The sequence below is a fragment of the Grammomys surdaster genome, unplaced genomic scaffold, assembly GCF_004785775.1.
Source record: "Grammomys surdaster isolate TR1022 unplaced genomic scaffold, NIH_TR_1.0 126133, whole genome shotgun sequence".
Classification (NCBI taxonomy): Eukaryota; Metazoa; Chordata; class Mammalia; order Rodentia; family Muridae; genus Grammomys; species Grammomys surdaster.
In genome coordinates, this window is record NW_021620941.1 from 1,503,594 (window position 1) to 1,531,308 (window position 27,715).

General features: G+C 51.9%; 4 protein-coding genes across 6 annotated transcripts; 2 read left to right on the forward strand and 2 right to left on the reverse strand.

The window, feature by feature from the left end:
• Positions 1-303: 303 nt before the first annotated feature.
• On the forward strand, positions 304-7,943 carry Cfap157 (cilia and flagella associated protein 157). The gene is made up of 9 exons (XM_028757065.1): positions 304-489; positions 3,983-4,254; positions 4,828-4,981; positions 5,305-5,572; positions 6,070-6,200; positions 6,393-6,543; positions 7,022-7,188; positions 7,314-7,509; positions 7,758-7,943. Exons 1-9 carry the CDS (start codon positions 320-322, stop codon positions 7,827-7,829), a joined length of 1,581 nt encoding a protein of 526 aa, XP_028612898.1. The 5' UTR covers positions 304-319; the 3' UTR covers positions 7,830-7,943.
• On the reverse strand, positions 7,729-9,504 carry Ptrh1 (peptidyl-tRNA hydrolase 1 homolog). Its single transcript, XM_028757066.1, has 5 exons — positions 9,401-9,504; positions 8,765-8,984; positions 8,495-8,594; positions 8,293-8,338; positions 7,729-8,195 (listed from the first exon to the last, which is right to left on the reverse strand). Exons 1-5 carry the CDS (start codon positions 9,464-9,466, stop codon positions 8,034-8,036), a joined length of 594 nt encoding a protein of 197 aa, XP_028612899.1. The 5' UTR covers positions 9,467-9,504; the 3' UTR covers positions 7,729-8,033.
• Positions 9,505-9,658: 154 nt separating this feature from the next.
• On the forward strand, positions 9,659-21,942 carry Ttc16 (tetratricopeptide repeat domain 16). Its single transcript, XM_028756946.1, has 15 exons — positions 9,659-9,961; positions 10,194-10,241; positions 10,781-10,947; positions 11,253-11,343; positions 11,513-11,656; positions 13,083-13,183; positions 13,265-13,394; positions 14,915-15,129; positions 15,814-16,058; positions 16,169-16,310; positions 17,025-17,190; positions 17,526-17,668; positions 17,835-17,958; positions 20,159-20,234; positions 21,115-21,942. Exons 1-15 carry the CDS (start codon positions 9,944-9,946, stop codon positions 21,801-21,803), a joined length of 2,499 nt encoding a protein of 832 aa, XP_028612779.1. The 5' UTR covers positions 9,659-9,943; the 3' UTR covers positions 21,804-21,942.
• Tor2a (torsin family 2 member A) lies at positions 21,877-26,113 on the reverse strand. 3 transcript variants are annotated; one of them, XM_028756947.1, is made up of 5 exons: positions 25,896-26,113; positions 24,471-24,736; positions 23,654-23,829; positions 22,876-23,003; positions 21,877-22,631 (listed from the first exon to the last, which is right to left on the reverse strand). In XM_028756947.1, exons 1-5 carry the CDS (start codon positions 26,044-26,046, stop codon positions 22,387-22,389), a joined length of 966 nt encoding a protein of 321 aa, XP_028612780.1. In that variant the 5' UTR covers positions 26,047-26,113; the 3' UTR covers positions 21,877-22,386. The 3 variants fall into 3 exon arrangements, with proteins under 3 accessions (XP_028612780.1, XP_028612781.1, XP_028612782.1); XM_028756948.1 differs by having other exon boundaries at positions 22,422-22,631; positions 22,872-23,003; XM_028756949.1 differs by lacking the exons at positions 21,877-22,631; positions 22,876-23,003; positions 24,471-24,736 and having other exon boundaries at positions 23,660-23,829; positions 25,896-26,046.
• Between the last annotated feature and the right edge of the window lie 1,602 nt (positions 26,114-27,715).

Sequence of the window (27,715 nt, forward strand, 5' to 3'; positions counted from 1 at the left end):
GTGTATCTGAAGACAGCTACAGTGTACTCATGTATGTTTCTGATTATTCCAAAGTCCCAAAGTGACAGGCTAGGGTCCTGGATGATTGTAATTTATTTCCATTTGAGGGAAAGAAAGGTCTTCCTGGAACCCAAACTTGTACTCAGGAGCCTGGTGTCCTGCTCTGAAAGGCTAGGCCTAGACCAGACACAGGATCCCTGCCAGGAAGAGGACAGTAGCCCTTTAAAACCCAGCCTCACTGTTGCTATGTATGGAAACAACTTCCTTAGCAACTACCTGGCTTCTTAAAGGGGACTTGAAACAGTGGTTGCCATCAGCCATGGCTCCAAAAAAGAAGCCAAACAAAGGAGGCAAGGAGATGCAGGGCAAGAAGAAAATAGGGGGCAGGAAGGATACCAGTGGGACCAAGACTCCAGAGTTGGCCATGGTGGAGGAGCTGAAGGAATTCTACCACAAGCAGATCCAAGACCTGGAGGACAGGCTGGCCCGGTGGGTGGCCAGTGGGGAAGCTAGTGCTGCCAGGCCTGATGCACACGGGTCAGATAAAGGCCCTAGACCCGGGCTCTGGCCAGGCCAGATGCACACAGGTTCAGATAAGGGCCCTAGACCCAGGCTCTGGCCAGGCCCGGCCCTTCCCTGTCTCTTTCCTCAAGTAACCAGGTAACCCTAGAAGTGGGGAGAGGGTAAACGGATTCCCAGCACTGTGGAGCACACTGCTAAATAAGCCTTAGTGTCTGAATCCCAAGTAACACCCCACCCCGACCCTGGCCTGCTCCAACAGGACGGGACTCTAAGCATTATGAATGTGTAGTTTAACTGGTGGAATAAATTGAAAATGGTTTCCCCTGGTGACCCAGGAGGATACTACGTTCCCTCTTTTCCTTATGCCAAGACCTGGGTGTTGTTTCTCCAGGCTGGATCTCTTTACCTAAGTATTTGTTTTGTTTTGTTTTAGAGACAGGATATTATTCTTTAGCCCAGGCTAGCCTCAAAACTCATGTTGATCCACCTGCCTCAGCCTCTTAAGTGCTGAGATTATAAGTGTGAACCACTACAGGTCCCTAAATAGGAATTAAGGATGGGGGTTTTCCTACCTGTGCCACTCCCTCTTAGGGCTGGGTTTCTTTGTGGCAGAGATGGCAGGGAAAGTCCCTCTTAGCATTTAATTAGAAACACTATTTGCTCATTATTTTTGTTGTTGTTGTTTGTTTTGTTTTTCGAGACAGGGTTTCTCTCATTATTTTTCTTTAAAACTAGTTTTAGGGCTGTTGAGATGGCTCAGTGGCATCTACCCCTCATCACTAGGACCCACATGGTAGGGGGATAGAACCAACTCCTGCAGGCTGTCCTCTGACCTCCACTGTGTACACAGTCCACTTGCATGCATGCACACACATAATCAATAAATCAGATACAACAAAAATGTTTGTAAGAATATAGTTTCTAATCTGGGCATGGTGGCACATGCCTACAGTCTCAGTAGGTTTGCTCTAAGTTCCAGAAGGAACTTAGCCTGGACTGTAGGGTAAGACCCAGTCTCAAAAGAACAAGCAACACAAAGCTAACTTGCTGACAGTTAAGCAGCACCTGCCCCAGTCCCAAAGTGTAACAGTTAAAAGTGTACTAAGTGGCTGGGGAGATGGCCAGTGACTAAGACACCTGCCACCCAAACATGAGGACTAGCATTTGGATCTCCAGCACGCACACCAATGGGTAGGTGTGGTGCCCACCTGTGGTCCCAGTGCATGGGATGTGGAAATAAAAGGTCCCCCGGAGCAGTGCTTCTCAACCTGTGGGTCCTGACCCCCATGACCATTAGAAAGTACAGATATTTACAATCCATAGCAGTAGCAGAATTACAGTCATGAAGTAGCAATGAAAGTAATTTTATGGTTGGGGGGTCACCACAACATGAAGAACTGTACGTATCAAAGAATACAGTGTTAGGAAGGTTAAGAACCACTGCTCTAGAGCAAGCTAGCTAGCTAGACTGGTAAATTTGTGAGCCTTGGGTTCAAGTAGGAGACTCTGCTTCAATATATAAGGTAGAGAACCTCTTTCCTTATCTGTAAAATGGGTATAATTATCAAAGCACCTATATCATAAACACATGTCATAAGGGGGTCTCAACAAATGTCAACTTCTGGCCTCCATACACAAGCATACACATGTGAATATGCATATATGCATGAATACCACACATCTGCAATAAATAAATATATGAACAAAAGACAACAAGCTCATATGGTTGATGCTGAGAAAAACCACAGCTGGAGCTGAGCAGGTGTGTACCATCAGGCCTGGGTGTCTCTGCTTCACACCATTCCCGAAAGAAAGGCACACACAGGGCACTGGGGAGATCACCCCAGGAAGAAGAGGCAGCAGGATGACAGCCCTGACCTTTGACTCCTCTTATGGCAGGCTGCCTCCTCTCCCCATGAAGGCACCCATACCTGAAATGCCTTGTACACACTACTCATTCAAAAGATTTATGAATAAATCCTTACGAATAAAGCAACTCTCCAAATGCTTTAGATATCCTGTTTGAAACCAGTAAATATGGCACTCTTTTTTTAAATATGGCACTCTTAAACTTTACAAATGATGGCTGGAGAGATGGCTCAGCAGTTCAGAGGTTCTGAGTCCAATTCCCAGCGACCATATGGTGGCTCACAACCATCTGTAATGAGATCCAATGCCCTCTCCTGGTGTGTCTGAAGAGAGTGACAGTGCACTCACATACATAAACAAATAAATCTCTAAGAAGAACTTACAAATGTCAAAACCAAAATACTACTACTAATAATGGATATAATAAAAGCCAGCCGGGCGGTGGGGTGGTGGCGCACGCCTTTAATCCCAGCACCTGGGAGGCAGAGGCAGGAGGATTTCTGAGTTCGAGGCCAGCCTGGTCTACAGAGTGAGTTCCAGGACAACCAGGGCTATACAGAGAAACCCTGTCTTGGGGAAAACAAAACAAATCAAAGCCAGGTATGGTGGTTTTAATCTTTAATCCCAGCACTCACTTGAGAGGCAGCAGCAGGAAGATCTCTGTGAGTTAGAGGCCAGCCTAGTCTACAGAGTGAGTTCTAGGACAGCCAGTGCTACACAGAGAAACCCTATCTCCAATAACTAATTAAATAAATAAAAGTAACAAATGTCCTTTGACCTAAGGCACTAGATAAAATGTATCAGGAAAAATACATTTAACACGGTTACTGATTATGTATTTTATTTATTTATTTTTGGTTTTTCAAGACAAGGTTTCTCTGTGTATCCCTGGCTGTCCTGGAACTCACTCTGTAGACCAGGCTGGCCTCGAACTCAGAAATCCACCTGCCTCTGCCTCCCAAGTGCTGGGATTAAAGGCGTGAGAAACCACTGCCCGGCTACTGATTATTTAATATTTGCCAAACTGTTAGATCCTGAGATGAAGAGGTGGGGGTGCAAATGGCTAGGTTCACACCTTCAATCCCAACACTCAGGAGGCAGAGTCGGTTGGGGAGGGGGGGGCACAGCTTGATCTATACAGTGAATTCCAAGATAGCCAGAACTATATAGTGAGACCCTGTCTCAAAAGAACAACACAAACTTAAGAAGAAATATAAAATGTTTGCTAGGGAGATGACAAGCAATGAGAAAGGCTAGAGTTCAAATCCCAGAACCTTGAAAAAAGCCAGGCAATGGCAGTGTCCTGTGTTCTTTAATCCTGACCTCGACAGGAGGGGCTCTCTGAAGCTCCCCAGCTCCCCAGCCTAGCCAAACTGTCATACTTTAGACTGACCTCAGGCTTCTTTACACACACACACATCTTTAAAACAGAAAGATGTGTAAATGCTGAGCACAGGCTGGAGGTTAAGGTCTCCAGGCGTGAAGCATGATAGGAGATTCAGACTATGGGAAACTTCAGATGGCCCTTTATGGAAAGGTCTGGGAAAGCAGGCCCTGGCTTGACCCCGCGTCTCTGCCCTGTCCTGCCCAGGTATCAGCGGAAATGGGATGAACTGGCTGTGCAGGAGAAGCTGTTCCGTCAGGAGTTCGAGCAGCTGGCCAACAACAAGAAGGAAATTGTGGCCTTCCTCAAGCGCACACTGAACCAGAGGGTGGATGAGATCACGGACCTTAATGACCAGCTGCAGAGCCTGCAGGTGGCCAAGGAGATGGAGAAGGATGCTTTCGAGGCCCAACTGGCCCAGGTGCGCCACGAATTCCAGGAAACCAAGGACCAGCTCACCACAGAGAACATCGCCCTTGGTGAGGGGGCCAGGGGACCCATTGGCACACCTGAGTGAATTTACCACTAAAGGCAGCAAGGCCTAAATCCACAGCTGTCACTGGCTGTGGCAGGCCCTCACCTGGGAACTGGGTATACCACAGCTACCTTGGGTAATAACAGCTGTATGCCACTTCAAACACTGTCCGCCTTAATTGTCTATGCATTCCCAAGGCCAGAAATGCTCTCCCCTCTCTGGTTTATAGATGAGGAAATGCTTCCAAAAGGACGGAGGGTTTTACCTATGCCACCCATCTGAAAGGGGAGGTTGAGACTGCCCAGGGTCGGCTGCTGTCGTCATGGTCACTCTTATGTAGGGAGATTTCAAGGGGGACTTGTTGAGGAGGATCTGAACAAGGTTTGCTGAGATTAGAGTGTGTGGTAAGGCACCCCAGAGAAATGCAGTGGACGTGCAGGGCCAGCCATGGCACAGGTAGACCAGTCTTGTTGGGGACGGTGGGGAGGTAACACAAGGGGAAACTGAGACCTCAGAGGGGTGTCAGTCAAGGCTCTCAGCAGCAGCTCCTCACCAGCTTTGTGGCCCTGATGGGCAGGGGTCAAGCTAAGTTCCCTGGAAGAATTCCGGCTGCAGAAGGAGGAACTCACAGAGAAGTACATGGCGCTGGAGGAGCAGCTGCGCAGGCAGGAGGGCGAGTACAAGGACTACGTGTACAACCTGGAGAAGAAGTCTGTGCTGGACAAGGACAGGTGGGCAGGCTGGGGGCCTGCTGTGGCCACAGCATACCTCAGTTCTCCTCAGCTTTCTAGAAGGGAACCATGGACTCCAAGGCTCTGTCCCCCAGAACCCTGATTGGGACTTATGGGGGTGGGGATGAAAGTGCCCAGGCTGGCACTGGACACTCCTGCCCTCTTGTCACGTCTTGTTCTGGTGTTTATTTAATAGGTAAGAATGTTTCCATGGTTCAAATTCCAAAGGCCCAGAGATTCTTTGGGGGAAGAGCCTGGGTACTCTGGGACCCCCAAAAAGGGGAGTACCAAGACTTGACTCCCAACCCTACCGTCCTGGCAAGGCTGAGGAAAGAGATCATCCAGCGTGTGAACCTGGTGGCCACCGAGTTCCGCAAGGTGGCCACCAACCAGATGTGGGAGACGACCAGGCGGGCCATCCTAGAGAACAACAATGTGACTCTGCAGCTGACCAAGGTGTCCCAGCAAGGTGTGCGGCTGCTGCAGGAGAATGAGCAGCTCAAGGGCGCCCAGGGCCAGCTGTGCCAACAGCTGGAGATGCTGGAGAACACCCAAGAAATCATGGCCAGAAAGAACATAGGCAATCAGAAGGTATGACTATCGTGTCCCGCTCGTGTGAAATGAGGGCGGACCCTATGCCAGAACCGAGTCACGAGTGGAGATAGTTTGCAGTGAGGTCCCAGGCTTTCCACATTGGGATGCTGACCCTAGCTCTGCAGTCTGTTTGTCCCATAACTGAGTAGAGCCCATCTCCTGCCCAGCTGTTGTGCAGAGGTGGTGTTGGCCTGCCTGGACATGGGAACAAGTCTTAAGCTGTATTTTTTTTTTTTAAACTTTATTTATTTATTTATTATAAGTACACTGTAGCTGTCTTCAGACACCCCACAAGAGGGCATCAGATCTCATTGCAGATGGTTGTGAGCCACCATGTGGTTGCTGGGATTTGAACTCATGACCTCTGGAAGAGCAGTCAGTGCTCTTAACCACTGAGCCATCTCACCAGCCCCCTTAAGCTGTATTTTTAAAAGGGAGCTAGACGTGGGCGGGGGGTCTCACAATGGGTCTGTAATCCCTGCCCACTGCTGCAGATTATCCTCATGCTGACAGAAAAGTGCCGCCAACAGAGAAAGGGCACAGAGGAGGCAGAGCAACTGCGCCTCCTGCTGTCCCAACTGGAACAGAACTTCCAGAATCTGCAGAAGGACAACCAGACCCTGAGGTGAGCCAGAGCTGGGTGGGAGCAGATGGGAGTCTGCCGGGAATGCCTTTGCCTAGAGCCTTAGGGCTTGGACTGTCAGGAGTTGAAGCCTGGATTTAGACAGGCTGCATGGAAAAGGCAGGACGCAGGGAAGAGGTGGTGCCTGCCCACGCGAAGATGGGGCAAGCTGCGTGCTGTCTTGTCCTGGACCAGGAGAGAGAAAGAACAGCTGGAAGAGCAGCTGAAGGAGCAGCGGTCAGAGGCAAATCGGCTACAAGAGGAGCTGACCAAGGAACAGAAAGTTCGGGCAAACCTTAAAACAGTCCTGACCCAGGCCACTTCCCTACTACAAGACATTGTGCAGGTAAATAAGTAGTGGGAGACACCGAGAGACCACTAGAGTGTAATGGGCCTCCTTCTGGAGAGCCTTGTGGCCAGACTCCTTTTCTCATTCTGGATCTAAATTGGGTCTAATCATAGCAGGGATTGAAGAGGTGGAAGCAGGAGGATTCGAAATTCACGACCCGACTGCAGTTACAGAATGAGTTCAAAGCCAGCCAGGCAACTCATGTGCCTTATAAAATAAAAAGGTGTGGCAGTTTACACCTTAAATCCTTGGGGGGCAGCGGCAGGCGGAGGAAGGAACAGGAGAAAGATTCTTTTCAAACCTCCAAAGGCTCTGGAGAACTCCAAGCCTCAGTCTTCCCAGCCTGGTAACTTGTGTCCCACCACAAACCAGGAGCACTGAGAAAGCAGGCACTGGCCCTGGAGAATCTCACATGGAGGCAGGTGGGTATCTGGGGACCCGTGGTTATTTAACCCACCTCATGTCACACCAACAGATGCGCGCAGAGGCAGAAGATGGTGACTTCGACGTGGTGTTCCAACTGCAGCGCAAGGAGCTGCTACAGCAACTGCTGGTTTTGCTCAGCTCAGGTGTGATTTCGAAACCACAGTTGGACAAGGGTTCCCACCAGGACAAGCAGCCCCAGGGCCTACCCAAAGAGAGGTGAGCAGATAGCCCTGGGGGGGGGGGGGGCGCGCTTCGGCAGACCCTGGCTCTCCAACACTTTTCTGACCCTCGGGCCTCCTCTTGTGGGGATGGAGGGGATGACCCTGGGTCCCTCTCCGCAGCCGACACACTACCCAGACACCCAAGGAAGGGGCTGCTTCTCTGCTGCAGCAGCTCTCAACCATCACCACCTACCAGCCAGGGGATCTTGGGCTGGTGCCTCGCCGTCGGGTCCGCATCCCACCCAAACCCCAGGATCTCAGACCTCTGTCGTATGTCACCCGGATGGGGATCTGCCAGTTACAGAACACTAATGAGGTAGGGTGCCAGGGACCCTAGGGACAGCAAGCTGACGGCTGTCCCTGGTTCTTTCTGCCAGGTTGTAGTTGGGTGGCCTCAGGGATATGGTGGAATCTCTGATCCTCTCCACCTATCAAATGACCTGACAGAAAAAGGCTAAAGCACAATACCTATGACCCCTTAGGAAGAGGGTTTGCCAGCCCCCACTGGCCCCCAGCCCCCACAGGAAGCTTCCGATTTCAAGTCAGTGCCTTTTAATCTTGCAGATCTACCCATCTGGAGCTCTCAAAAGGTTCAAAAAATTTACCCTTCCTAGACCTTTCCTGTACCGCAAATAGCGCATGGGGAGACCAAGCCACCGCAGAAACAGACCGGTGTGGCCACAGTCCTTCCTTGAATCTGCAAGTGGCCTGGGGCAACCCAGAGAAGTTACATAAACATTGGGTACCACATGTGTCATTGCAGTTCTGTGGCTTCAGGGCACCTGCAGGCAGTCAAACAGGTAGATATATCCACTGGTATTAGAGGCCTGACAATGGTCCCTAGCTTCGAGCACGGATGTGGTCCAGGAGCAGGTCAGTGGCCTGGTCCATCAATGGGGACAGTAGTTCCTGCTCCTCCGGGGAGAAGCAGCCCAGAACATGGGTCTCCACCATATTAGGGTGTGTGGGGCGCCCGATGCCCACCAGCAGCCTTGGCATTGCCTGTAGGGTGCCATGGGAATGAGGGTGTGTTGGTGAGATACAATGGGGACACAATGCTGGCCACCCAACCCAGGGCAGAGCAGAAGGGTAGACTCACATTGGAGTTCAGACAGCTAATGCAGGAACGGACTCCATTATGGCCCCTTGGGGGGGATATGAAGAGGAGTTAGTATTCCGTTAGCTTGCCCAGACCTCCTTCAGAGCAGCCCAGCCTATAGAGATAGATAGGCTTAACAACTTTACTCCACCCCAACAGAGGCCAACATCCCTACCCAAACCTATGCTCATGAGAGCCTCACCTTGCGCTGCCCCCCAGCTTCAGAGCCAGCTTTCCCAAAGGCTTGTCCAGTTCATCATGCACCAGATAGATCTCCTCGGCAGACAGCCCAAACAGCTCCGCTTGGCACAAGGAAACAACACCCTAGTTACTGCACATCTCAGAGGGACCACAACAACCCCCATATATAAACAGGCTTCCCAAGCTCTCACTGTAGTAATTGCAGCTCGCCAGGCACTTGAACCCTCTCTCTGGTCCTTATGCCCTCTTATCCATGAAACCCACAACTCACCAGCTTGGGCTACGCTGCGCCCGTTGACGTTCATGAGGCGCCGTGGCCGGAGCAGTACCAGCTGAGCATCCCCGAGCGGGGCCAGGGCGAGGTCGGCAGCGCAGCGCGAGTCACGAGCCCAGTTCTCCGCCACTCCCAGTCGCTGTGCTATTTGCCCCAGCACCGCCATGCCCACACTGTGCCGGGTTCCGGGCATTCCGGGGTTCCCCAGGCCAGCCACCTGTGGGCAACACTCATACAGGATCCAAAACAGTGACCAGGAAACAGAGAGACGAGACAGTGTTGGGAAGGGAGCGCTTAAGGACCTGGGAACTCCTGGAAGCCCCACCAGCTGGAGGGTGCCGCTCCCTGGTGCAAGAGCAAAGCTAAAAGTTTGGAGCTGGTCAATACTGCACCTAATTAACTAAGTAGAAAAGTGACAAGTACCCCAGAAAGATGGCTCAGAAGGTAAGAGTACTTGCTGCTAATCATGACACCCTAGGTTCGATCCCCAGGACCCACGTGGTGAAAAGAACCCTCTCCCAAGTTACCCTCTTACAGCCACACGGCACATGCACACAACGCATACACATAAATGTAACCGCAGCCGCGGGGCCAAGCCCCGAGCCCCTGTGTAGTCGCTCACGCCCCACTCACCAGCCACCGCTTCCCGGGGAACCGAGCCTCGGAAACCTGCCGGCTCAAGGCCCAACTCGGCCGCATCCCTGGGCGAAAAAGGCCGGACTTCAATGTGCCTACTCCCATTCACGGCCAGGACCCCACCCCTTGACGTCAGGCCTAAACCAATAGCATCACCGCATGTTCAGCGACGCCCTATCCAGGCCAGGTTCGGCGTCCGCCATGTCTCTGCGGGGCGGAAGTGGGCGGGTCGCGGACCTGGGCGAGTGTCTAGGTGCATTCCTCCGCACCGCGTCACCAGGTACGGCCCAGCCTTTGCTCGGCCTTTGCTCAAGGGCTGGTACCTCGTTATGTTTCTACCCTGGCCCGCCTCGGCGTGCACTGCCCATAGGTTCTTTTCTTGACTTAGGCCTTGGCTTGCCCTGCTAAGTTTCTAGTGACTCTCGGAGGCGTGGCCAAATGGGCGGGGCCTATGGGCATCCTGGAGCTGGTGCCTAGCAACAACGGAGGCAGGGAACCCTGGAGTTTGCTCAACCCATAAGTCAGCCTAGAAACCTGGCCATGACAGACAAGAGTAAGGTGAGGGCTGAGAAGGCGAAAGCCGAGGCAGAGGGCAGGGCCGCAAGAAAGGCTTGAGGAAGAGCCAGTCAAGCCCTTCAGAGAAGCTTGGGAGAGTTCATCATTTGTGGTGTGGGAGGGGAGAAGGAGTGACTGGCCTCCCATCCTAAAGGAGAGGGCAGAAAGATTTGGGGGAGGGGGTGTTGTTCTCTTAAAGTTTTTGGGTTTGTTTGTTTGTTTGTTTGTTTTATAGACTCAGAGAAATCCATCTGCCTCTACCTCTAAAACGGGGTTATTAAAGGTATGCACCACCATGCCCAGCCCAAGTGGAGAGATTTTGAGGAGTGAAACACAGAACTTGAGGACTGATGAGACATAGGTTCCCGATTCTGATGACTATGGGAAGGGTGGCCACACAGAAGTGAGAAGCCATGGGAAGAAATCAGGTGAAGTGCTTGCTTAATGTGCGAGTCCCGGAGGGAAGTCGGCAGGGGGTGGGGTGGGAGTCACAAGGAACCTTGTGTAGTAGGGTCTGAGCTGGGGTGCTGAGAATATGGACAGAGCACAAGGTGAGAGCAGCCAAAGCCCAAGAGGAGAACAGAGGGTGCAGTGGAGACAAAGACTTTCATCTCCTTGACCTTGACTACAGGACAGGGAGAGAGGCAGGGCTAGAGAAATGTTGGAACACTGGGGGACTATTGAACCCCAGACTAGATATACCTTCTACCAGGAGGCTTCTCCACACCTCCTCCAGTAGGCAAAGTTCCTGAGTAAAGTGTAGAAGTGATGTCGGGTGGTCCCTGAGGCCTTCTGAGCTTACTGTCCCTGGTTGGGTTCCAGGAGCCTGACAAAGCCCGTTCACAGAAAACTCCAAAGCTAAAGGTTCCTGAGACCCCAGAGAGGATCCTGAGACGCATCTTTGGGACCAGCCATGTGTTCTATGTTATGGCAGATACTACGAAACCAAAGATGATAGGGTCAACGGTGCCTGCCAAAGTCAGAGAGTAGTGAGTGACTTCTTTGTCCCCAGCTCCAAGTTCCCAATTCACACAACCATTAACAGTGGGTTCAGCCACAAGTTGGCTGCTGTCCCTCTCTGGGCCTCATTGAACAGTGATAGGTAGAGGGATGAGAGGCTGATGCCCTGAAAGAGCTCCAGGAAGGTCAGCCTGGCCTCCGTGAAGCTCTGATTATTTTTCCAGCCTCTTTACTTCAGCCCTCCCTCTATATGCCCCACTGTAGCCCTGAGAAAGTCCTGGGCTGGTCCCAGATCAATGCCAGCTCCACTGCCTGTCCTTTCCTGTCCCCACAGCTACAACCAAGGCCATCAGTGCCTATTACAAGAGGACTGGGAGATGGCTGTCCTGTTCTTCTCCCGTGCCCTCCACCTGGACCCCAAACTGGTAAGAGGAGAGTCAGAGTGGTCCCTGGAAGCAACTGGCTGGCTAAGACTCCCCTTCTGTCACTGTCAAACCTGCTAAGCCCTTCAATCCCAGGACCACCAGATACTGGAGCCACCTGGAGGGGAAGATGTTGGAGAGGAAATAACAGCTGGGGTCTCTTTGCCTTCAGGTAGACTTCTATGTATTCCGTGCTGAGGCCTTCATCCAACTCTGTGATTTCTCCTCTGCCCTCCAGAACCTCCGCAGGGCCTACTCCTATGACCCAGGGAATAACAGATACCTGGATCGGCTGGCCTTTGTGCTCTACCTACAGGTGCCTAGGCTACCCCACCCACAGAGGAGTTCTCACCTTATCCACAGCTACTGGCTTGCTCTCCACCTACAGGGAGCCTTCCTGGGATAGGATCTGAGTTCTTGGGACTCCTGGTCTGTGTGTCTGTCCACATCTGCTGCCCCCATCACTGATTTATTAATTTAGCCGGGGGTATCTAAATAGAACATCAACAGTAAGGTTCTGATTACGCCACACTGTCCAATAGTGTCACCACTAGCCACATGGAAATGCTGAGCCCTTAAAATGTGGTGAATATGACTGAACTAAATTTTAAATTTGATTTGGGTGGGTCAGTGGGGGTGTGGCTCAGTGGTAGGATCCCAGCTAGGCATACAAAGGGCTCTAAGTACTAAGTGAAATTTTAATTGCTTAACATTTATTCTTACATTTACTTGTGCATGTGTGTGTGTGTGCATGCGTGTATGTGTGCATCTGTGTGCATAGGGAGGTCAGAAGACAACTCACAGAAGTCAGATGTCTCCTTGTACCTTGTGGGTGGGTCCTGGGCATCGGCAGGCCTGATGACAGAGTGTCTGTATCCACTGAATCATCTAACTACTGTCAGTGTCTTTTAAAAGTCAAATATTGGATAGAAGTTGAGTTGGGGGTAACAGTGGTAGACCATTTGCCTAGTATGGCAGAGGTCTAAGTCCAAGCACCAATACCACAAAATACCAAATCACTCAGTTCTTTCACAGAAGCAGTGGTGGTCAGTGGCATGGCTGAGCAGATAAGAGCATCTGCCTTTTAAGCCTGACTACCTAAGTGCGATAGCTGAGATCCACATGGTGGAAAGAACAGACTGCCACACGTGTGCTGTGACGTGTGCCCACCCCCACTCACGCACAGAATAAGCACATGTAATAAAAAAGAAACATTGGGCCAGACATGATGGCTCAGACTTGTACACTCAGCACTCTAGAAATTGAGGCAGGAGGATTATCCTGAGTTCAAAGTCTGCCCAGGTTGCACAGTTCCTGGCCAGTATTAGTTACACTGTGAAGCATTAATAAGACAAATATATCAGACAAGGCAGGAGAGCCCTCAAGGCATTCAAATAACTGATGGAACTGTTGAGGGCCTGTGTCCTGCTAGCTCACTTCCTGTGTGACCTTCGGGGAGTCACTTGACCTCCCTGAGACTTAATTCTTTCATCTGAACCGGGAATGCTTGTAAATTCTCGACCTTGGGCCAGAGCCACGCCGCTCTCACCTGCTGCCCCCTTCCGTCTGGAGTCTCTGTGTTGCTGTATTCCTCCATGTTTCTTGGTGTCTTTCTGCTCAGCTCTGCATCTCCTTCCAGCTCTGTATCCATCCAAGTCTCTGCCTCTGTCCTCTGCCACCAGCGTGGCCTGCGTTTAGCAGAGCTGGAATTCTGAGCAGAACTGACAGTTGTGTCTCCTCAGGGCCAGTGTCTGTATGACCTGTGTGACTTCCAGGAAGCCCTGTGTGTCTTCCTGCAAGCCTCAGACCTCCAGCCCCAAAACGCTTCCTTCAGTTACCGATGGTGAGCCCCTCATACCTTGCCCTCTCCCGGCAGCAGCCTCTCACTGCCCCAGGCTGAGTGCCGTCTGCCCTCTGCCCCCAGCATGGCCTGCCTGCTGGCCCTCAAGCGGCATCATGACTGCCTTGCCCTCATCACTAGGGAGGTAAAGCAGGGCCGGGCCAGCGCTGATGTCTACATCCTCCGGGCTCGGCTCTACAATTTCTTCCAGAAGGTAGTGCACAGTGGGTGGGACAGCGGCACTCCCTACCCCGCCGACCCCTCGACCCCCTGACCCCTTGTGTGTCCCAAGATGATAAAGGAGGCAAGGCCAGCTCTCCACACAGCACCTAAGGGCCCTGCCTACTCAGGCAGTGGTCTGAGCCATGTCCACAGCTCTCAGCTGTGTGACATCCAGGACACCATAGACTCTAGCTGAAGTGCTTCTTCCTCTTGTCTGCCTGCCTGCCTCCCTCCCTCCCTCCCTCCCTTCCTTCCTTTCTTTCTTTCTCTTTCTCTTTCTTTTTCTCTTTCTTTCTTTCTTTCTTTCTCTCTTTCTTTTCCTTCTGTTTGTTGTTCTGTTTTGGGTTGGTGGTGGTGGTGGTGATTTTTTTGGGAGGGGGGTTCTTTTGGGTTTTTGAGACAGGGTTTTTCTGTGTAGCCTTGGCTGTCCTAGAACTCACAGATCCACCTGCTTCTGCTGGGATTAAAGGCGTGCACCACCATGCCCAGCACCTGCCTTCCTTTCATCCTTGTACAGTGGACACGTTCTAAAGCTCCTTGCCTCCCTGCTGGGCTGAGCATGGGAACAGAGTGCAGGGAACAGCTTGGGGACACTGGGTGCAGGGGTGCAGGGATACAGGGTCACAGGAGTAGGTTGAGGAGAATGTAGGCATTCTAGGTAAATGGGGGTGGGGGTGCCAACAAGATGGAGAGGAGCCAGAGAGGATGAGAGGGGGAAGGGTAGGTTCATTTCATTTTACCAGGCCAGGATGGGGAGTGGCCGAGTAAGGGTGGCCAGGCAGGTTCTAGCCAGAGGCTGGGCTGTAGCATCATACAGTGGGAGTCTCCTTCAAAGACAAGAGTCTATTCTTCATATTTATTGCTGGTCCCTGCCTCCACTTGTGTCCTGTGAAAGGCTGGTCTGAACCAGACCTTTGCCCAGGTTCATCCTCAAGACTGCCAAGAACCCTTGAAGGAAGGTGAACAGTCAAACAGCCCAGAAGTGACTTGACCAGGGCCGGCCAGCCAGTTCTCCAGCCCAAGCCCACCTCAGCCACTCCCCAGTCCTCCCAGGTTACCCTCTAACCAGTTACCCACAGGGCAGCGAGGTGCTTGCTAAGACTGTTGACTGGGCTAACCTGCACACCGGTGAAAGGCATTTGCCTAGGGATAGTCTCTGCTCACACCCAGACCTCAGTCTGCCCTTGATCACAGCTGCTGTGGATGTAAAGGACAGGGAACGGAGAAAGGATGCAGGAGAGGATGAGACCACACAGTCCCCTCACCACAGGACTCCTACTAGGAGATAAGATGGCACAAATCACCAAGGCTGACCTGCCTCACCTAAGTTATACCTGGAAAGGAGCTATTGATGTGGAGGCTGGGGACTGCCTCATTCAAGAGCCAGAAATGTAGCACAGTAATGCCGGGCGAGCAGGGACACAGGAGGAATGATGTGGTGGTAGCTTGTTTCCTAGAGGCCTGCCCTCCTCTACCCACTACTGAGATGGTGCCACCCCTCCACCCCTGCAGGCCAAGCTTTGCTATCAGGACCTTCGATGCGCCCTGCTCCTAGATCCCATGCACGCACAAGCCAAAGGGCTGCTCCAGAAGATGGTAGACCAGGCCAAGCAGTCTCGCCAAGATGCCAGCATCCTGGCTGTGCAGGGGAAGCTGCACCGTGCGCTGAAGTGCATCAGCTGTGCCATTGAGAACAACCCCTTGGATCCCAGCTTCTTCCTCTTCCGGTACCAGGGTCCAGAGGGACTGGGCCTCTGCAGACCTGCTTTATGGTCTCAGGAGAGTCTCTGACCCTGACAGACTTCAGTTTCTCTAACCACTAATAAACTTTTTCCTGCTTCTGACTGGGGTCATGGCACCATAGAGGTGGTCTCCATGGTAACCTGGGAATCTTAGGACTCTAGCCAGGCCTGCTGAGTAGTTCCTGTTGGGAAGGCATGAGACTAGGGGTTATATCTAGTCCCCCAAGGATTTGGTGCCATTCAATCTCCCTAATCCTGGATTTTCTCATCTAGATAGTTGACTAAAGTGTGCATACACAAAGGCTTGAACAGGGGCATGCGATGCCTCAGGAGGTAAAGTAGCTTGCTGAACAAATCTGTCAACCTGAGTTCAATTCCCAGAAACATAAAATTCCCATAAACTAAGTACACGAAGTTATACTGAACATAGACGCTGCCACATACATGGCTTCAAACTGGAAATAACAAACCCAGAGGACTAATATGTTATCCAGGCAGCATTCTCGGGCCAGCCCCAGAGGATAGACCTAGGGCTTGAGGCAGAATTTATGAATAGAGTCACACGGGTCTCATGGGTCAGAAGGTCCAGGGTGGGCAGCAGCCTTCTCGACAAATGGGACGCTCTAGCCCTGTGTCCCTCCCTGCTACCTGCCCTGTCCACCACAATAGGGGCACCTTGCGCAGAAGGCTCCAGCAATTTGACCCAGCTGTGGAAGACTTCCTGAAGGCACTGGACATGATGACTGACACCCAGGACAGCCTAGTGAAACAGGCACAGCGCCAGCTGCTACTGACTTACAACGACTTTGCTGTGCACTGCTACATCCATGGTGCCTATCAGGAGGGTGTGCTGCTGCTGAACAAAGCTATCAGAGATGAGCAGAACGAGAAGGGCCTGTACATCAACCGTGGGGGTGAGCTGGGTGGTGGTCGGGCCTTTGCTATCTGCCCAAGGAGTCCAGACTGGGCCCTAATTTTGCTCAGGGAGTTGAGGATGCACTCAGACTTCGCCCTCGGGTCCTAGATTGCTTCTTCCAGCTGGGCAACCTGGCCTTCGCGGAGGCAGACTATAAGCAAGCGCTGGCTCTGAGCCCACTGGATGAAGGAGCCAACTTGCGCATGGGTGTGCTGCAGGAGAAGATGGGCTTCTGCCAGCAGAGACACAGGTGAGTCACAGGCAGGTGGGGAGAAGGGCGTGGCCGAGGAGGGCATAGCTAAGCGCAGAGCTGGCTGGGAAAGGGCTCATCAGAAGCCACAGATGTCTTCTGGACAGAGATTTTATTCGCATCTTCACCACAAATATAAATTTGATTATTTTAGTAAATTAAGCTTTTTAATGAAAAAATTAAATATTCAATCATGTATGATTCAGAATGTTACTTTCGAGACCTACCTACCCTCCCAACTAGCCTCCCTCTAACAATTCCTCCAGGACTTAGGTTGGTTTCCAGCACCCACAGTCATTCGCTGTCCCAGTTCCAAGTGATTAAGCATGCAAATGATGCACAAACACACACACGGGAAAACAGCCATAAACATTCTTTAAAATGCTAGGGCCAGGTGTAGTGGCCCATGTTACTTGGAAGGTAGAAGCAGGTGGATCTTTAAGAGTTCAAGGCCAGCCTGGTCTACATATTGAGTTCCAGTAAAGTCAGGGCTATGTATGGAGACCCTGTCTCAAAATATTTAAATAAAACAAAAAAATAGGGTACACCAAAGTTATAGTACTCAACTGTCAGGTCCATCAAGGGTATGGCTGACAGAGGCAGGCGAGAAGAATAGGCCAGGAACAGAGGCTCCTAGTTTTCCTTCAACTCCTTGGTGCCCAGTAGCTGCCACCTTTCCTGGCAGTTCATGGCAGCCTTGGGCATGTCCCTCAGGCAGTTCCAGACAGCAGAGGAGCACTTCTCGGAGGCCATAAGGCACAACCCTCGGAAACCCCAGTACTACCTGCACCGGGCCAAGTGCCGACAGTTCCTGCAGAACATTATAGGGGCCCGCCAGGATGTTGCTACTGTACTGCTTCTGAACCCCAACTATCCAAAGGTGGGCTCCTGCTGAGCCAGAAAGGCTCTTATCCTGTCCCTAAAAGAGACCGGTGACATTGAGCTGCTACCCCCAGTAGCCTGCCTCCTCACTAGTGTTACTGTCCTCCTCCTGCCCTCAGGTGCAGTAAGACTCAGACAGGCCTTATTGTTCAGAAGCCAGTCCCTGTCCTGCCTGGCTCCCCATTGGGGAACTGTCCACTTCTCATGGTCTGCTCCTTCTGGGTTAAAAGGCCCTAGTTTAGGAAGTCTACAGATGTCTCCCCCTGTTCATCCGAGGTCAAGGTAGCACTAACCTTCTGTTTACTGTTCCATCTCTGGTTCTTTTCCTGGCAGATGTCTGGAATGATGAACAGCCTCTTTCCTGGCATGGCTGTGGAGAATGTGCTTAAGAGCCAAGTGGCCGAACTGGCTAAGCTCCAGCTAAGTAGGATGATAGAAAATGGGCCGAAGAACATCTACCCTCAAAGCACTGTGGTGTAAGCTTGTGTGTGGAACAGGGACTTCTGACCAGGGGTGGGAACTGGTGGGGACTTGGAACTCCTCTTGGCCAGCTGCTTTGTAGGGCTTGCACTGCCTGGTCTCTGGGGACAGCAATTCAGACTCCAGAGACTGATCAAGAGCCCTGGGACCATAACTTGATAGGCAGCGGTTAATGGAACGTAAGAAAGCCCGAGCCCTGGTGAAATCCTGGAAGCATGAACTTCCTGAGACCCCTGAAGAGGAAGTGACTATTTTCCAGGCTCCGCAGGTGGTAGAGGCCAAAAAGGTGAGTGGAAGTCCTGAGGCTCCTGGAGTTAATGTGAGCCTGACCCACCCTCGTCTGAGATGGAGACACACAAGTGAGGGTCTGCATGATCATTTACTGCTTGGGACACTGGCCACTGTGCCTTGCCTTCCTTACTAAACTGGCCCTATAGTCTTTCCATTGTCTAGCATAGAAAAATACACTGTCGGGGGTGGAGCAGGTTGCTTGTGTTGTCTGTGTAGGACACATGCCCATGTGGAGGCCACAGGAGGATGGTGGGTGTCCCTCCTTCCCTATCATTTTCCGCCTTACTGGGACTAAGGCAGCCTCAGAAACCTCCTGTCTCCACTTTGTCCACTCCACACCAGTGCTGGGGCTGCAGGTGCACGTAGCCAGTCCAGATTGTATATGTGTGCCGGGAATTTCAACTCAGGTGCTCAAGCTTGCATACTAGGTGCTTGACCTACATATCTCATGGCCTCCGGAAGAGCAGTCAGTGCTCTTAACCGCTGAGCCATCTCTCCAGCCCCACCTGTTTGTTTTTGAGCCAGTGTCTTGCTTTGTAACTCAGCTGACCTAGAACTTAGCTTAGGCTGGACTCAAACTTACAGCAGTCCTCTCACCTTAGACTCCAAAGCAACGGAACTATAGGCATGAGCCACCACAACCGTTCTTAAGTGCACAAGTCTTAAGTGAAGGGTCAGCTGAATTTTCACAAACAGAGTGTGCTGTGGCCTCAACACCCAAGTCAATAAACACATTCTCAGTTCCCATTAGGCTGTTTGGGCATGCACCCTCTTAGGCCCCTGCCCCACCCCCGACTTCTACACAAGGCTGCCCCAATTCCTAACTCTATATGTGAGACTTACCTTTGTTTTAAATGAACAAGTATGGTCTGCTGTCCCATCTCTGGGTCCTTTCCCTAAGTGTTACATTTATAAGGGTCACACAGCGGTAGCGAATGCTGTACCAGTGCCCTTCCTAGTTTATGTTAATAGGAGAGAACATGCACCTGTGCACCCCTGAGGTCATTGTGAGCATCATCTCTCTGGGAGATAAACTGAGATGGGCACAGTACAAGGCCAAACAGGACGGCTGGCAGGTGCCTGTGAGCTTTATGTTTTTCTCCCCAGCTACAAATGTGATCGTGGGTGGAGAAGGGCACCAGTCCTACTGTATATAAAGCTGTTATCCCCTCAGCAGGCTACTTCAGGGCTCAGAGACTTGGTCCTCCGCACTATGAAACAGGCATAGCAGAAGTAGCCCACCAGGAACCCAAGAGTGTGCTGTGAGACTTCTCAGTTCCTAACTTGCATTTCCCAGGACTCGACACTCTAGTTTACAGAAGCCTGGCCTCATGTGAACCAATGTTCATCCTGCACTACCTTTCTAGGGTCTGATGCCTGTCTGGCCTGACTAAATGTCCTGCCTGCAGTCTTAGCCTGTTGGCCTTCCCATCCATCCTAACCAAGTCTCTGTGAAGAACTCTTTTTTTTTTTAATTGGATATTTTATTTACATTTCAGATGCTATTCCTTTACCCCATCCCCCCCCACCCAGGAACCCCCTATCCCATCGTCCCTCCTCCTGCTTCTATGAGGATGTGCCCCTACCTACCCCCCCACTCCCACCTCCCCACCCTCGAGTTCTCCCACACACGGCATGCAGCCTTGTGAAGAACTCTTAAACGTGGGAGAAAGAATGCTTAATTGGAAAAACACAACAAAACAACACAACAACATCAAAATGGGTTGGGAGGAGCGATGGCTCAGTGGTTAAGTTAATTCTGCTTCTGTAGAGGACCTGAGTTTGGTCTCCAGCACCTACACTGAGCTCCGCACAAATGCCTGTGAGTCCAGCTCCATCCACAATGTTGTTCTGACCCTCATGAGCACCTGAGTCTGTGTACACAGACTCATGTAAAATGTACATGCATATACATTTTAAAAAGTGGAAAGTAAATCTTTTTAAGAAACGACTGCTAGCTGTGTGGCACAGCCACACGCCTTTAATCCCGGCACTCGGGAGGCACAGACAAACAGATCCCTGAGTTCCAGGCCAGCCTAGTCTTCTAATGAAGTTCCAGGACAGCCTGGGTTACACAGAGAAACCCTGTCTTAGACAGAAAAAAAAAATTGGGTAGACTGTCCTGTGACCTTGCAAACATATGTGGGTGCAGGAGTCTACCAATCTGCAGCTCCTCAACCTGATTCTTGCTATAGGTGACGATCTCTCGCAGGAGGTCATCTCTGACAGACAGCTATGTGGACCAGACCTCCTCAGGTTCCGTCTTCAGCCGTAAGTCCTTACCATTCCTGCTAAGCCTAGCAGAAAGCAACAGAGAGGCCAAGTACTGAGCCTGACCTTAGGTTCTGCCCTGGATAGCTTTGTTCCAACCTCACAAGTGATGTTGTGGAGACTTAGTGGGATGGTGGGCAGCACAGGGCAGTCACCCTCCACGGCCTGCGGCCTGTTCTTTCTCTCTGTTCCTCAGTTTGTCCCTGAACTAAGCCACAAACCTCATGCATATCCATCAGGTTTTGACTCCCAGTTTTGCTATCACCAGCCAAGAGGGGATAAAAGGACAAAGCAAGAAGGCTGCTCCCTAGCGCCCCCTGGTGTGGGGCTGTTGAATGCTCCTTGGTGCAAGGGGGCCGTATTAGTCCCCTTCCTTTCATTTGGTTATCATCCCCTAAACTGTGGTGGCCCAAGTGCCCCAGGGCAGGCCTGTACCAACCACTAGTGATGGGGATGAGGGACTGACTCGGTCCTGGCCCCAGGAAGTGAATCCTAAGTCAGCTGCTGGGGTTTGGGGGGAACAGCCAGCTGGGCAAATGGGAGTGAAGCTTAGAGGGCAGAGTGTGATTAGACCTTTAGAGGGGTCAGGGTGGGCTTCAAGGAGCTGAAAGAAGAGTTGGAATCAGCTGCATGTAAGATAGACTGGGGCAGAGTTCAGAGGCCTGTGGGAGAACAGGGCTGGGGAGAGCTCAAAGAGAAGGTAGGCTGGCTCAGTGCCATTTGGGCAGCTTCTTGTCACCCCACAGCCCAGACACATTGAGAAGGTGGACCTGGTGGGAGTTGGTAGGCCTCGGGATTATGGGCTGGAGGCTGCCTGGAAGCTCTGTCTTCCCATAGCTGCCTAGAGAGGCCAGTGACTGCTCCTGACACACTTTTGCAGTTGTGAGCATCAGCACGTCGGGGCCGGAGATGTCATCCAGTGATGAGTATAGGAGTACCTCTCACACAGCTATAGCATCCTCTGAGTCCATTCTGCCAAAGCCACAGTCCTCAGGATCCAAGAAGAACTCAGAATTGACCTGGGGCCCCAAGGTTGTCCAGGTGGTCTCGGAGTACGTAAGCCAGAACTTCACTGAGATCACACCTGCTGATGGCCAAAGGGGTCCCACCAAAAAGGCAAAGGCCACCCAAGGCCCAAAGCCCAGGAAGACAGAGGCTCCCAAGGATCCCAGCCAGAGCACCAGCACGACAGAAGTCCCTGTGGGCCCAAAGCCCAGCAAGTCCAGGTCGACCCTGAGCCTAAAGGAGAGAGTGAGAAGAGCTAAGGCTGTTCGAGCCCAGGGCTGGAAACTCAAGGCCCAGAGCAGCAGTCAGAAACTAACAAAGACTTCCAGCACAACCCGCCCGGACAGCGGTGAGACCATGGGCAGAGCCAATGAGCCCCCGGGCCCGATTCCAGGGCCCAGCAAGGATGATGGTACCTCAAGCTTCAGTGAGAGCCCGTCAACAGATTTCAACAACAGTGAAAGCTTCATGGAACTGACTAACCTTTTAACTAAGGAAGTCCAACAGTTACCAGGAGACACACTCAGCCATGGCCATTATACTACTCCCTCAAAGGGCCAATGAAGCCCTTGCCAAGCAGTGAACAGATTTCAGCAAAGGTGTCTCCTCCCAGGACAGTAAGAAACTTTAGTCAACGTTCTGATACCATGGCTAAGTTTATTATCTCTGTTCTCTTCTTGTACAAAATTAAAAACTTTGAAATCCAGGCCCAGGCAGCAGCTTGAGTCCTTCCATTTGGTGAAACTGCGAGGTATTAGCCTGGCCTAGCTGGAATGCCAGGTCCAGCCACAAGCTGTGAACTGAGATCTGGGAAAGGAGCCAGACAAGGCATGCCAGTAAAAGAGCTCCCAGCTGGAAGTAGCCACGAGCCTTCGTCCCTGAGTTGCCGTTCACATTGAGAAGGCCCAGGCTCAGACTGCAGGGCAAGGGCAAGGCTGTGAGGTTCTGGGGTACCCAGGAATTTCCCGGAAAAGATGCTTCTAGACATTTCTTCCTTGGCCTGGCCAACACCTTTCTTTCTTCATCTTAACTTTGTGCTCTGGGTCCCACTTGCCAGCCAGCTTAGGAAAGAATTCTTCCAGGAGACAGCCAGGCTTTCTTGTTTGTTCTGTCTAGGCAGAGGAGGCAGTGACGCCACCTAGGGTTCTCAGAGGAAAAAGGTGATCCGGGAGGTCACTGTCTTGCAGCCATTGGAGGAGAAGAGCTGTTCTTCCTCAGGGAAGTAGGTGGTACTGTCCAGCACAGCTTGGACCACCTCCTCACGGGGCTCCAGGCCCAGCTGAGCCAGCTCACTGAGCACACAGAGGCGCACATGATGCCGCTGGAGTGGGAGGAAGGGCACCACAGCATCCAGCAGGTGTTCTTCCATGATGCCTGACCGCCAGAAGCCATCTGCAGGTAGGCACAGAAGCAATGGTAAGCTTCCCAAGTCGGGAATCCATGCCTCATAGGGCTAGTGGTGGTATAATTGGGGCTGTGACATGCCTTGCTCAGGTCACTGAGCTGTGTGTGCAGAAGCCTGGGGGCTTGTGTGTGGGGGACTACAGTGCAGTGGACAGTGCTTCAGATTTAGGCATCCAGCCCACTAAACTTAAGTGTGAAGGCCCTACAAACATTGGTCCCTGAGCCAACTTACGGTGAGGGCTGTCCAGCACAGCCTGGGAGACTGCTGGCTCCACCTCCTGAAGGCTGATTTCTTCCCTCTCCCTGCGGCTTCGCCACGCCTCCAGGGCCAGCTGGTTGATCTGCTCACCACCAGTATTGCTAAAATCACAAGAAGCTAGGCTGAGACTCATTGAAGAACTAGAGGGTCACACCTAACATGACTCAGGGTCAGCAGAATGGCACACTTCCTTCTCCCCGTGACAACCAAGTCACCGTAACATGTATATGTGATGCACTTTACAATTCACAGAGCAATCTGGGGTGAGGGCTGACACAGGTTCTTACTATAGCAGCCCAGGCTAGCTTCAACTTTGAAGCCATCCTCCTGACTCACTTTTCAGGGTGCTGAGATGATGCGTGTGTTACCACCCTCAGGCTACAAAATCCTCTGGCATCCTTTACCTAGCTTTCTGCAGGAAGAGAGTGGGGGTTACCATTGCTCCAGCTTCAGAACAGAGAGCAGAGCGCAGAGAGGCTCAGCACTCCTGCTTAAGGACTCACAGCTTGGGAACAGGGCTGGGGTCGGAGGGACACTGGTCCCTTTCTCCCAGGCTTGTGTCCTCTCAACTACCAAGGAGGGATGACTGTTGACCAGGCTGGGATTCTACACAACAGCAAGGATCTAAAAGTCAGAGTCCAGAAGGGCTTTGAGAATGTCAAAGAAGTCAGCCACAGGCCCAAGCTGGAGAGCTGGATCTCTAACAAGTGTCCCCCACCCCCACCCTGCTCGCTTGCAGCGGAGGCCAGACCTGATAAAGATGAAGATAGCTTTGCGATAGTTGGTCCCATATACAACCCAAGAAGGGCCCAGGAAGGGCTGCAGGACTTCCATCAGGCCAGGGGGCATTTTGTCCATCTCATCAAAGAGGAAGAGAGATCGGCCGCAGGCAGTGAGGTTCCCCTGGACCCAGCTCTTGAGCGCCTTCTATGAGGGTAGAGACAGGAATTCCAAAAGAGTCCGAGACACTCCCCACAACCTGGAACTTCTTCCCAAGCCAAGAAAAATTTCCAAAGAGACACGATCTACATTTCCAGACAGCACCAACCCCTTGGGACAGATGGTAAAAGGGTAAGTTCAGAGAGGTGCAGAGACTTGTCCAAGGTCACACAGCCAGTCAACAGGAGGACAGGGGTACAAATATATGTGCCCTAAATGTCTGTTGATGACAGCTAGTGACTTCTGACAGGGGAGGTTAGATCTGCCCTACAGTGTTGACAGCTAAGACAGATCAGGAACAACAGTCACCAGAGCTGGCAGTCACCAGGGAGTGCTTGCTTGCCAAGCACCAATTGGGGCTAAGAGCTTAAGAGAGGATGGTAACGCAGACACAGGTACCCTGTAAGTAATATCTGCCCTGTGTAATCCCCATATCTCTCATGATGTCTCTGACCCACAGGCCCCAAGAATGCCACCACCCTGGTACCACAGAGAGCAAGCTCTTCATGGTGCCATGGCAAGCTCTGTCCCTAATAGATTCTGAAGGCTGAGCCTCCAACTGGCTGTGTATTTTGGAACCCTCTTTGGGTCAGGACAGAGAAAGGGGACCCAGGACACACCCAGCCTACCTTGTACTGCTCAGTGTGACTGGGATGTGGGAAATGGATGATGGGGGAGAAGTGATGGACGTGAGGGCTGCGAAGGCCGCCCCGGAAGAGATACTTCGCCAGCAGGGAGCTAACGTAGGACTTCCCGGTGCCTGTCCAACCGTGCAGGGAGAGGACCAATGGCTTGCTGGGGGCTGGGTCCTGTACAAAGGCCTTCAGTGACTTCACCACCAGGGCCTTGGCCAAATGCTGGCCAGCCAGGTGTTGAGCCAGGTCACATTCCAGACCTAGGGCCACAAAAGGAACGCATATCAAAGCAGATGACAGGCTGTCATCTGTAGTCTCAGCCCCTAGGAGGCAGACGCAATAACCCTCCTAATCAAAGGCCAGCCTTTACAGTGAATTCCAGCACGCCTGTAACCCCAGCAGCTGGGAGGCACAGGCAGGGAGATCTCCTGTGAGTTCCAGGCCAGCTTGGTCTACATAGTGAGTTCCAGGCCAATCAAGCAGGGCTACATGGTGACAGACCTTGTCTCAAAAACAAAACAAAACAAAAAGAACACTGGCTGCTCTTGCAGAGAACATAAGTTCAATTCCTGCCACCCACATGTTGGCTCTCAGCTCTCTGTAACGCCATCCCAAAGGAGTCAACACCTAGCTTCCATGGGCACACGGAAGTGCTCATACCTACAGGCAAAGCATAAATATTTTTAAAAAATCAGTCAGGATATTATAGTGTGAACCCTTAATTCCTCAGCACTCTGGAGGCAGAGCCAAGTGGATCGCTGTGAGTTTGAGAACAGCCTGGTCCACATAGTGAGGTCCAGAACAGCCTAATCAATGTAGAAAGACTGTCTGAAAAACAAACAAAAAGCATCAGAGGAAGCAGGGCGGCCAGCCGGGGAGTGGTGGGGCACGCCTTTAATCCCAGCACTTGGGAGGCAGAGGCAGGCGGATTTCTGAGTTCGAGGCCAGCCTGGTCTACAGAATGAGTTCCAGGACAGTCAGGGCCTCACAGAGAAACCCTGTCTCGAGCCCCCCCCCCCAAAAAAAAAAAGCATCAGAGGTAGGCATGTCTAAGACCTCTGGGATACGTGTCCAAATGAGGGACAGGAGCAGCAAGGGCCAGTGCGGCACCGCCCCCTCGAGGCGGTTCTCCAGATTGCACCAGCCCCGTGTCGATGACAGCTGTCTACAGGTTCAGCCGACCACAGGTTTCTCCCCGGAGTGACAAGTCTTGCACAAGGGAGGCCTACCACAAGCCACCGGGCGCCCCGCTGTCAAAGGCTTCCCTCCACCGGGCAACCTCCAAACCCTCGCCTAAGGTTTGTACCAGAGGCTCTCGGATCCCCACCTCTGCCAGCCCCGGGCGGCGGGGCCGCAGATGTTTCGACCCCCTGCGAGCTCTCGGCTTCCCGCCCCTCCGTCCCGGCTCCCACCCCTCACCCGGCAAGTCGGGCCAGAAGTCGCATTCGCAGAACGAGCCGAAGCTGCAGCGCAGAGAAGTCACGTCCCAGGCGGCGGCGGCAGCCAAGGCCAGCCCGAGCAGCCCGAGAATCGAGCCCCAGGGCCGGCAGCCGTGCCTCGCCACCGCCATCCGGTTGAGGCCCGATTTCGGTCAGAGGCCGCCCACCGCCAAAAACCTGTGAACTACAGCTCCCGGTGTGCACCGCTCCGTGGCTGCCACGCCCATTGCCTACAACTCCCGGCTCCCCTTCCTCGGGTCTCTAAAACCGGACGGGTTGTCTTGCGGCAGTACCCCAAATAGGCCTCATGGGGGAGCCCGCGAGCCACCCAGTCCCGCGTCGTCATGGTCACGGGTAACTAGCAGCCCTGATACCTTACCTCAGAAAGAATAAAAGATTGTTAAGAAAGTGAGACAACAGTAATAACAAAAACTTGTGCGGAAACTTGCACTTTCCTAAGAGACTTTTCCAAGCTCTTTTTAAAAATGTGACAAAAGAGCACTCACAACAGCTTTTTGACAATGTCTCTACCAGTGTCAGGCCTTACAAGACCTTACACGTCTTGTAACAGCACCACACACACACACACACACACACACACACACACACGGGAGGGGGAGAGAGAGGGAGGGAGGGAGGGAGGGAGGAGAGAGAAATGGTCAACTCAATGAGATGTGGTCACATAAAGTGTTTTGGCTCAGAAAATGGAGAGCAAGATGGTTTGGTAGGCAAAGACACGTGCCACCAAGCCTAAAGACCCAAGTTCAATCCCCAGAGCCTGCCTAGTGGAAATTAAGAACCAATCCTGCAAATTGTCCTCGAACCTCAGAGTCCACACACACGCTAAATGGATAAATAAGTAAATCAGCAGGCAGTAGCGCAGCTTCACAAGTCTCAGTAACTCAGAAAGGTGACAGTTTCCATTTTCTTCCTTCGTCTCTCTCTTTTCAAGACAGGGCTTCCCCATGTAGCCGTAGTTGTCCTGGAACTCTCTCTGTAGCAGGCTGGCTTCAAATGCAGAGATCTACCTGCCTCTGCCTCTGAGTGCTGAGGTTAAAAGTGAGCCACCACGGCCTACCTCCTTCGTTCTAAGGATACCTCTCACACCTTTCACTCACTGAAGCCCTCTATGTGACTATCATGTGGCTGGCCTCTGTCAACTAAATCAAATGACATGGCTTTTTATCTTTCTCCATCTTCCTCCTCCAAGCAGCTTCTGGGATTTACACCTTGCCTGCCCTAGGGTTTTTCTTTTAAACCCTAATAAAAATTTCCCTGAGCGTAAAAAAAGAAATTAAAAAATATGTACACACACACACGAGCATTGTTCTTCCTTACTAGATACTACACACTAAACACTAATATAAATCCAATGAGAGGGGTTCTCGTATTGTCCTGGTTTTATTGAATTTGGAACGCAAGAAATTAAGCTTCTTATCCAAGTTTCCCGGTCACTGAGTCATTGAACTAAACCCACCCCAGGTACAGTTGAAGATCTAATATCCCTAGTCACATGTTTCCAGCCTCAGGCAGTCAAAGAGCAAAGGACCCCTGTGTCTCTAATTCAGTAAACAGACTCCTGATGCCCGGGACCTAGCCTGTGATCACCACCAGCCACCATCTCTTCCTCATCTGCCTGCTTGTTCTGTTATTATAACAAAAAAAAGTCCCTTCGCCCACCAGGTGTCCATCTGTAAGGGCAATTGAGATCCTAGGTTTCGTTATTTATAAAGATTTTTTTGAAGTGGGGGGTCCTCACTAAGCAGCTTTGGGGACCCTCAAAGTCCAAGATTTGCCTGC